Source organism: Centroberyx affinis, unplaced genomic scaffold, assembly GCF_046629955.1.
Source record: "Centroberyx affinis isolate AG114_WGS23_722 - 3 ecotype Tasmania unplaced genomic scaffold, CSIRO-AGI_Caff_v1 ptg001898l_1, whole genome shotgun sequence".
NCBI classification, from domain to species: Eukaryota; Metazoa; Chordata; class Actinopteri; order Beryciformes; family Berycidae; genus Centroberyx; species Centroberyx affinis.
The window spans coordinates 65,417-76,483 of NW_027280264.1; the positions used below are offsets into that span (position 1 = coordinate 65,417).

Genomic DNA, 11,067 nt, shown 5'->3' on the forward strand with positions numbered 1-11,067 from the left:
AGAAAGTTTACTACTACTACTGCTGCTACTGCTACTACAACTACTACTACTACCACTACCACTACTACTACTATTACTACTACAACTACCACTACTACTACTACTACTACTACTACAACTACCACTACTACTACTACTACTGCTACTACAACTACTACTACTACCACTACCACTACTACTACTATTACTGCTAATACCACCACCACTACTACTACTACTACTACTACTACAACTACAACTACCACTACCACTACTACTACTACTACTGCTGCTACTACAAAAACTATTACTATTGCTGCTACTACTACTACTACTACTACTACTGCTATTACAATACTAGCCTACTTCAACTACTAGTACTACTACTGCTGCTGCTACTACTGCTGCTATTACTGCTAATACCACCCCTACTACTACTACTACTACTACTACTACATCTACTACTGCTGCTACTACTACTGCTAATATCACCACTACTACTACAACAACTACTACCACTACTACTACTACTAGGCTACTGCTGCTACTACCACTGGTACTACTAACTACTGCTGCTACTACTACTGCTACTACAACAACTACTACTACTAGGCTACTACTGCTGCTACTACTACTACTACTGTTACTGGTACTACGACGACAACAACTACTGCTATTGCTATTACTACCGCTACTACTAGTAATCAAGGACTTTTCAGTGACTTTCAAGGCTTTGTTTGCTGAAATTGAAGGACTCAAACTTGTCATGTTTTGGGGTGAGACATGACACCATGACACCATGACACCATGACACCGGTCAGTTAGAACAATCTCATGTCTTTACACCTGATCTTGTCAAGTCCAGAAATCCTGGATAAATCCCTCATGTTGAAGCTGCAGGGTTTTCCTCAGGATGGGAAGAGTTGATCCAGAGAGCTGAGGCTGACTGAGGAATATGCTATTTTAAGAAAATTTTCTAAAACTTTAAAGGTCTTATTTTTATTTTTCTCTAATCCACAGACTGTCAAGGCCTTGCCTTGCCTTACATGCTGATATGCAGTATATATGCAGAGATGTGATCAAGTCACCTTTACGCGAGTTCCAAGTCAGTCTCAAGTCTTGTGGCACAAGTCTCGAGTCAAGTCTCAAGTCTAAATGTAGATTACAAAGTCGAGTCCAAGTGAAGTCCATGTCATTAATGTCAAATTTCAAGTATAAATGTAGAACAGCAAGTCAAGTCAGAGTCCAGTATCAATTTAATATCTTAAAGAAAACTAAATATCTAGGACTTTTCAATGCAATATGGTTTTAATAGGATAAAAACTTGGTAAGAGCATCATGAGTTTGATTTCTATAATCAGTTTCAACTTCAATAAATTCAATCATTCCATACAAATTCAGAAAACAGAATTTAAATTCAGTCGTCTGCTGGAACAAATCTCATCACTTTCAATCTGAGTCATTTACACAAACACAAGATCTCAAGTCAAGACTTTAGAAACCTTTTCAAGTCATCAAAGTACAAAGTCAGAGTCAAGTCCCAAGTCACCAGAACCCAAGTCAAGTCAAGTCTCAAGTCTTCTCTTCATGCATCAAGTCAAGTCTCAAGTAATTAAAACTGTGACTCAAGTCTAAGTCACGTGACTCGAGTCCCCACCTCTGACATGATAATATATAAGATGATGATATATAATAATGCTGTTAGTATAAAGCATGACTAACACAATAGTGCATGAAAATCAGATCACAAGTTAAGCTCTACCTATATAGATGCTGTAGATGGCAGTGCTGCTTGTTGTCAGATGGATCTGAATCAATGAGACTTCACATTAATTCACATAAACAGCTACTGGCTATAACTGTCAGCAAGGATTTCCTCATCCTGTGTGAACAGACAAGAGCATGAGGGACATTTTCTGATCTTGAGCGCTTTCATTGACCCAAATGAAGAGCGCACGACTTCTGTGAGAAATTTGAATGGGTAAATATCAGCTGACTGGCCGATTTAAATGAGGGGTTGAAGAAAAACGCAAAATATAGGGTTTCCATAATGTCATAAAAACGTGACAACATGACACTTCTGTCTGGTTTGGAAACAAAACCAGGGAATCAGTGGCTGGATTCACCAATGTGTTCTTAAGATAGATCTTAAGAAATGACATAAGAGGAAATTTTAGGAAGTTCTTAAAAAGGCTCTTAAGTGCAATTCCTCAATATTTTCTTAGTAACAGTCTCATTTCTTACGAATTTCTTTAATTTTCCTACTTGATAACTTCTCAAAATAGGGCCTGAATTAATTCTGGTTAATAAACTTTAGGCTTACTGCCATTGAGGCTAGGAGACAAGGCTAGGAGGCTAGGAGACAAGGCTAGGAGGCTAGGAGACAAGGCTAGGAGGCAACCCAAAGTGCTTCCATCTACAAAACAATTGGGGAAAAACCTATTTAGAGCAACTAGAGCAAAGATTTAAACATTGGTTGCTGTTGGTAACTGTAATATTTGCAGTTTATTTTCAACAGACATGAGACAGAGGCCTACCTGGCCCTACACCAAATAAAGCTTTACAATAAATGTTCATCTTAATGTTAGGTGTAGGGGAACCTATGAAGACTTTGAACTATAACCTACTTGTCTAAAATATGTTTAAATATATGATATTAGAGGCTTACCTTTTCACTGTAGGAGTTTTAAGACAGGTGAAGGGCCGTCTGAAAGTTAAGAAAAAAATCAAGAACATATTTGAGAACTTTCATTTCAAGAATACCGTTTATTCCTAAGTTTTTTCTTAGGAAGAAACATAAGAAGAAAGTTAAGAAAATATATAACAACTGTTTTTGAGAATAGCATTTTTTCCTATTTTTTTTCTTAAGACTAAAGTTAAGAAAAAAGTGGCACTTGAGAAGATTTTTTTTTCTTAAGAAGATTTTGTGAATCCGGTACCTGGTCTTCTAGTTCAGGTTCAAGAACTCATGGGACCCGGTGGGAAAAGTGGCTTGGAGCGATCACAGTGAATCCCTACAGAAACATACATGTCAAAACATACACTGTCCCGTAACCGAACAATCACAGGTTCAATCAAGTGTCCTTGAGCGAGACGCTGAACTCCTACCTGCTCATTCATTTTACAGTAAGTCGGTCTGCATGAGAGCGGAAATGCAAACGACCAAGGTATGTAATGATAACAGATCTGATGCTTTATTGATCCTCAAAGGGAAATCCTCTGTTCTCTGCCTACAGAACAAGCTGAGGCAGAGAGAGACGGTAAGGAATGTGAAATGTCCCTGTCTTCTTTTCTAGCTTCACACTCTGGCTCTTATCTCTTTACCCAGCATGCTTTTCATAGATGGGACCTGGGTGGACATGGGTCTGTTTGTTTTTTTTACAGTCTATGGATGAGACACAAGAACATTTGTTACATCTATGAGTGCGATAACGCCTACAGTTTATTTTCTTTGGGCCAAACCATAGTGGAAAAGTTTATGGTTTAGGTTCACACTGTCCAGTAACAAGTGAACCAGGGCTTGTAAACAAAGGTCACGTGACTCACAAGTAGCTTGTTTATTGGACAGAGTTTTGGTCACATGTCATCCTGCAGGTCAGAGATTTTGGTGAAAGCAAATCTGACTCCAGTTACTGTAACTTTATCTAACATGATGGACTTGTCTGCCTCTTCTTCTGTGGTGTTCATACCAGTTAAGAACACATGAAGAAGTAGCTGAATATGAGCATCAGTCATTTTGTTCTGCTAGGCTTTCCAAGCATGAGGAACCGCATCCATCTCCTTCTACCCATAATCCCTTGCATTTTGGGGTGGTTTCCTGTAATTGGATGGATTATCGAACCGCACTGCAGTTCTCTTGTTAGAGGACTGAGACTCTCGGTGCCGTTATTTGGTGCCACCAGAGTTCAAAGGTCATCGTTCTCACCTGGACAAACCAACCAATTAAAGGAGGAAACACTGCAGAGTTCAGAGAAACAGATCAGAACATGATTCATGTGAATGTGTTTGTTAGGATGTGGCTGTGACCTTTGACCCTCATACTATTGGTTACTTATCTAGAAATTTTATCTTATTCTGCTGCGCCGCTTATCGAGATAAGAGGATAAGAGCGGCAGCTAAATGAATGAAATGTAAATTCATGTCAAGGAAATGCAAATGCCAGGAAAGGACCATGACCCGAGCACAGAGGAATAAAACCAGGACATTACTGAGTAAACACAATAACAACAACAACAGAACAATGACAGCATGTACAGACACACACACACATGCAGACACAGTAACAAAACAGACGCCAGCCTTGGTTGTACACAGACACACACACACACACACACAGATACATATGCATAGACAAGCTGTCTACTGTACACACAGATAAACACAGTTACACATTTGCATACACACACCCAAACACACACATACACACACATACACACACCGAATTAAAGGTCCCTTACAACATCTTTAATTATTCTGTTCATAGTAGAGGCCTGTACTGCCTTGATCACTTCCATAAATGCATAACGAAGCACAGTGATTGGTCTTGCTAACGTCTAATTTGTATTTTCATATGCAGCGACATCAGGTCCGACCCGCTGACTCACAGGAACAGATTTGCATGCAGGGAGTTTTCATGTTCCTCTGTCAGGACGGTGTGCATGTCGGTCTCCTCCAGAGCCGGGAGGACTTCCTGGGGCTTCTGGGAGTTCTGTGCAACGTCTTCAACCTGCTCGCCACGCTGGCCCAGCAGTGGAGGTCCGGCGGCGTCCAGAGGCTGAGCGTCCTCTACTGCGTCCGGGTTCTCAGCTTCTCCTCGGGGCCGTCAAGAGGAACGTCTCGACCGTCCCGACCTCCTGCCTGATGTTCGCGCCCTTCTTCTACCTCCGCTACCCCGAAACGAGGATACGAACGTTATGGAAAACTGCACTTGCGTGGTCAGGAAGCCTCAGTTCCCGTCCTGGGTGGACGTGGAGGCGTACGTGGTCGTCTTCGTCTGCTCCCTCGCCCTGATGCCTCTGATGACCACGCTGCCCACCTCGCTGAGGCTGGTCGTCTTCCTCTGCAAGCACACCCGGTCCATGAAGAAGAACCAGAGCGGCGTCCACAGCGCAGACTCCTACCTGCAGGTGGCGCTGGTCGGCGTCCACGTGACCACGCTGCTCACCGTCTCCTTCTACTATTTCCACGCCACCTTCGCCTCCGGACTCAGCGCGGACACACTTTTTCTCGGCTCTTCCTTTTCTTTTCAAAATCTTTTTATTGAGATTTTCAACAAAAGTTCCCAGGGTTGGGCAGGCATATTCCACATTGTTACAAAATATCCATCAATGTAGTATCATAAAAAAATAAAAAGTGATAATAGTGACAGTAATAAAGTGAGACGTCCCTACCCCCCCCCCACCCTCCCACCCTCTTGATTACCTAGAATAGGTATGAGGGACAGTATCTAGAAATAAAGAAATAAAACTAAGGATGTAGCTATTTCCGGAGTGACAGGGACGGTTTGATACGGGGAATTTTCAAGTAATTATCTATATAATTAATCTAATTGTTTATCTAATTATCTCTTTGCTAAGCTATGAATGATGAAAGTTTATTAAAGTCCTTATTCTTGAATGATTTGAAACAAGGCGAGACCGATATATCGGGCCAATATGGATGTTATTAAAAATCGGATATCGGCAAATTGGTGTCCTCCATGATTATGCTTCTTCTTCTTCTTAGAAGTAGTCGTAGTAGCATTAGTATTATCAGTATTAGGCTAGTATTAGTATTATTCCAGAAATTGCACTGCAATTTTATTTTCTTTGCACATTTCATTTATTCATTTAATTGTTCAATAATGTGTTTTGTAAATTAGGTCTTCATTTAAAGGCCTAATATTTCACTACTGTGTTTCCCTGCCACTGAACAGGTGTGGTGTCACCCTGCCTCAAAGAGCTGCTGACACTAAAATAATTTCATCAGTCCGGTTTCAGTGGAGAGTTTTAGTGTCCCATGATGCTCTGAATGCTGTTTCAGAGGCTTTTCCACCCTGACAAGAACACAATTCTATAAAACACAGAATGTTTGTCATTTTTGGTAATTCTTTGAGCGTAAAAATCTCCAAATTGAATGACGGCTATCGGCAGCTTCAATCCAAAACTGGAAAGAAATTAGATTAGATCAGATCTTCTAGACTCAGATTACTCAGATCATTGATTGTGTAATAACACTGTTGTTACTTTTTAAAAACACATGGCATTTATTTCTCTGTGAAATTGTTTTGAATATACTGTATACGTCAATAGACTTGCCACAGACTGTCTTTTTGTCAAAATAAAAATTTCAGAAAGCAGAAATGTCAGTTATGAATGGAAAAAATGGATTCCGTCTTTCTGTTTTATTATTTGGATGGATTATTTTAATTTATCATTGTGTGAACTGGTGATGAAAAATGTCCATTGATACAACACAGTTTCCATAAGCATGGTAGGAACATGGGTTCATGAAGCTTCGTCCTTCTGTCAAGCTGAGGTTTCCAGTCTGAGGGTCGGTGTCCCATAAGGGGTCACAAGATTAATTTGGGGGACCAATAGATGATTAATGGAATCTGAAAAAATACATCTCAAATATACAAATTTATCATTGTGATAAATAGGACTGAACACCAACATTTTTCAATAACCTTCCAGACTGTTTTTTGCAATTCACAAATTTTCCCAGATCTGTAAATAGCCAAATTAATTCTCCATACTTGTCAAACCTGCACAGGATGAAATTAAAACAAATTTAGACCGTTTTTGTCAGTCAGAGTGTCTCTGCACCTCAGACAGAAACATCCTCAGTTGAACATCTTCTGCAGCTTCGGCTTGAGCAGCTCCAGCATGCCGTTGTCCTGGAAGGTCTGCGGGAGTTTGTCCACGTTCATGATGACCTTGTGGGCTTCGTCGAACAAGTCTCCGCCGATCTCCTTCTTCACGCGGTCTCTCCAGGCGCTCAGCACCGGCCGGCCCTCAAACACATCCAGACCGGTTCCAACCGGCTGCGACGGGAAGGGAAACAACTTCAGTCGTGTCTTCAGGAAATTATTTACAGAGATTTGGGCTAGTTTGGCAAGTAGATGGCTGGCTATTGTCTGACAGACTATGGGGCACCTCATTGACTATGCAAACTGTCGACCAATCAGAGTATTCATTAAAACCTGGGTGGAGGTGACATCACTTAAACCAGGAAGTAGATTGGAATTCTAAATCTGTTTGATTCTGTTGAAACCAGAAGGAGAGTTTTTCAAATTTCCACAATGCTGACTGTTATAATAATTTGGGTAACTTTAGATTAACAGGTTCTTTGTTAAATGATACCATGAAATTGAGAAATGCAATTCTCACTGCACCGGACCTTTAAGGATAATTACAACACTAAATTAGATTTACAAGCAGCAGCAGTAGTAGCAGTAGTATATTACCTGCATGAGCTCCACTACTGCCACCAGATCTGCCAGAGAGATTTTCTCTCCGGTGATGAACGGTTTCTTCTGCAGGAATTTCTCCTCCAGCAGGTTGACGGACTGAGTCAGATCCTCCAGAGCAGAGTCCATCTTCTCCTTCGGGACGTCCGAGCCCGTTATGATGGGAACGAGAGCCTGCAGGAGAGATATTTAGGCTTTTATGAAAATATATTATTATTAGTAGCAGTAGTAGCAGTAGTAGTAGTTTTAGGTTTAGTAGTTTTATCATTATTACTAGTAGTAGTAGTAGTAGCAGTAGTTCTATGAAGTACTTTACAAAAAGCCATAAAAATAAGAAATAGTAAAAAATATAAGGGGACAATAATTTGAAACACACTTAAAGAAAAATTGTTAAAAATAGAAAGAAAAAAGCCCTTAAGCAGCAACACAGATGATGTAACACGTTATCTGGTGAAGTAGGTCATGTTCCAGTGCAGTCGTACCCTGAACCAGAAGACCTTTGACCCGTGGGCTCTGACGGCGCCGTGCTGCCAGGACAGGTACTCATTAACCCGCGCTCGCCGCTGCAGGTCTGCTGGGTACCAGTGGTCCGGCACCGAGGCCGAAAACTTCTCCGCCAGGTACTTCAGGATGGCAACACTGCAGCAGAGAGGCAAAACACATGAGGAGAATCAAGGAATTGTCATCATGTATTGTGACGGAGAAGCTTACCTACATTCTTAAAGGGAAAAAGTGATTGTATGAAGAAATATAGAGGCTGTTTATGGACTTTCTAGAAATGGGACATATTGGTCATATTTTGTAATGTATCACCCCAAACAAAGGTATAATATGAGGTTGGGGATGTATGGGTCTTACTGGATCGTGGTTGAGTGATCTGACCTTTGGCCTCGGCTCGGCCTGACGTTTAGTAAACATTGCTGAGATTATCACTTTTTTAATTGCTCGGCCCGACATGAACTGTTGGTTCAATATCTCCTCATACTGAAATGTGACGACGCCACAACTCCGTAACTTCAGAATATAATGGTTTATAATGACAGTGATGTAGTTGTAAATGAAAAGGAGTTTAAACTCTCATCACAAGGCAAACAGACACCAATAGAAACTAAAATCAATTATATTTTCAGAAGGGCTTTACTTCAAGCTTTTTGTGTCACTCATTTAGTCTTACTTTCCACAATGTATGTTAATAGCAAGGGATATGAATACAGCAATGGTTATTATGTTGAAAATTAACACAAATAATAAGTATTTCCTTTATATTTATATATATATGTATGGGTCTTACTGAATTGTAAACCTGAACCGTGTGCTGTACCTTTCTGTCAGAACGAAGCTGCCATCTCTCATCACAGGAACCTTCCTCACCACGTTGATTTTGCCAAACTCCTCACCGTACTGCTGACCTGAGGCAGTGATGGGAAAATGAAAACGTAAATAGACGGTCAGACAAATAGATACATGCATGCAAATGTTCATGTAAATACATACATGAATGAAGATCGTTGTTCAAAAATGAGATATACACCATTTGGAATAGAAAGTGATATCTACTCACTAGAAAATGTCTGATAGTACAAATTTAAAACAAATTCTGGTGCTTTTTGGAAGATAGCTACTAACTAAAGTCCCATATCTTCCTCTTCTACTTGCTCTCAAATCCCTCTCTCTTGCCTAAAAAAAAACCCCTCTGTCTTTCCTCCTGCACTTCACTATCATACACGATCACTGTGACCTTTGACCTCCTCGCTACTGGTTGTTTGTAATGTCGGTGACCTACTTGAAGCTTATTCTACCGTTGACCTCACTGGAAGTCGCTCTGGATGATAAGAACATCAGCTAAATGAATAAAATGTAAAAAAATGTGAACTGATAGCAGGATGCAGGCCCAGTGGGTGATGCTGCTGCTTATGTAAGAAGTTCACAGTCTGCAGGTCGTTCAACTCCATCCTGCTGCAAACTGTTTTCTATAGTTACAAAAACTCTAAATAAAGTAAAAACAAACTAACATCTGAATGCAAAGGTGTAACTAAATCTGTGAAAACCGTTCTATGCATTTCTTTCTTTGCATATTTCAAGCATTGCTGCTCATGTAACAAGTTCAAAGTTTTCCGGACATTCAACTCTGCACTTCTGCAAACTCCATACAGTTCCAAAAACTCAAAAAACTAAAATTCAAATGCATAACTTTAACTAAAACCCCGTCTAAAGATACATAAAACAACAACTGGATATTTCTAAAACAGAGTGTCATCACATTTCCATTGCATGTGGCGGTCTGGGCCTACCTGAGGCCAGATCCACAGCCTTGTACTCAAAGGGAATGCCGACTTTCTTGGCAAACAGGAAGACCGAGCGGCATGGCTGGGAATGCAGATCGAGGTAGAGCTCCAGCGGCATGGTGCGGCAGATGATCCGTTTCAAGCCCGTTTCCTGTCTGTTTCCGGTCTGTTTGCGGTCTGTTTTGCAGTCTCTTCCCAGCCTGTTTCCAGCCTGTTCCCAGTCTGTTCCCGGTCTTCTCTTGACTGCGCCTGTTGTCCCGTGTGTCCAGAGCTCCTCCTCTCCTCTCCTGTCGTCTCTTTAAGGCCGGAGCAGTGATGTTTAAATGATGGCGACAGTTCAAAGTAAGCGGCGGTCGTGGTTGAGTGATCTGACCTTTGGCCTCGGCTCGGCCTGACGTTTAGTAAACATTGCTGAGATTATCACTTTTTTAATTGCTCGGCCTGACATGAACTGTTGGTTCAATATCTCCTCATACTGAAATGTGACGACGCCAGAACTCGGTAACTTTAGAATATAATGCTTTATAATGACAAGCAGTTATGTAGCTGTGAATGAAAAGGAGTTTAAACTCTCATCACAAGGCAAACAGACACAAGTATAAACAAAAACCAATCATATTTTCAGAAGTGCATTACTTCAAGCTTTTTGTGTCACTCATTTAGTCTTACTTTCCAACACCATATATGTTAATAGCAACGCATATTGATATAACAAAGGTTATTATGTTGAAAATTAACACAAATAAGTAATATATTAACTTTATATTTATATTTTATATATTTTTTTTCAATCTTATTTCATTGATATTGTCTGTTATGTGTTTTGTGGATCTTGTTTACCATGTAAAGCATATTTGAGTATTTAGAAAAGCGCAAAACAATTAAAATGTATTATCATTATTATTATTATTACAACACATTATTATTTACTGAATTTCCCCAAGGGGATCAATAAAGCGCTATCTTATCTTATCTTAACACAAAATGACCATAATATATCTGTGATTAGAGTTGATAGGGTTGTTGATCAATGCCAAAGACTCATTGATTACTTGGCCAAGTGTTGACATTTCTGGCTTTTAAACCTCACTTTTCGTCAAAAACAGATACCAATAGAAACAAAAATCAATCATATTTTCAGAAGTGCATTAATTCATGCTTTTTGTGTTACTCATTTTGTGTTACTTTCCAACACAATATATAACAAAGCTTATTATGTTGAAAAGTAACACAAATAAATAATATATTCACTTATTATAGCACAATATGACCATAATATATCTGCAATTAGGGTTGATAGGGTTGTTGATCAATACCAAAGACTCAATGATTACTAGGCCAAGTGCTGACATT

The 11,067-nt window shown here is 40.0% G+C and overlaps 2 protein-coding genes across 2 annotated transcripts; one reads left to right on the forward strand and one right to left on the reverse strand.

The window, feature by feature from the left end:
• Window positions 1-3,131: 3,131 nt before the first annotated feature.
• Window positions 3,132-5,937, forward strand: tas2r200.1 (taste receptor, type 2, member 200, tandem duplicate 1). The gene is given in 5 exon segments (XM_071530191.1): window positions 3,132-3,146; window positions 4,655-4,793; window positions 4,796-4,861; window positions 4,864-5,265; window positions 5,894-5,937. Coding segments are annotated over 5 exon segments (666 nt in total).
• Window positions 5,938-6,328: 391 nt separating this feature from the next.
• On the reverse strand, window positions 6,329-9,990 carry gstt1a (glutathione S-transferase theta 1a). The gene is made up of 5 exons (XM_071530198.1): window positions 9,721-9,990; window positions 8,751-8,838; window positions 7,912-8,068; window positions 7,427-7,603; window positions 6,329-7,003 (listed from the first exon to the last, which is right to left on the reverse strand). The coding sequence occupies exons 1-5, from the start codon at window positions 9,830-9,832 to the stop codon at window positions 6,803-6,805; spliced, it is 735 nt and encodes a 244-aa protein (XP_071386299.1). The 5' UTR covers window positions 9,833-9,990; the 3' UTR covers window positions 6,329-6,802.
• Between the last annotated feature and the right edge of the window lie 1,077 nt (window positions 9,991-11,067).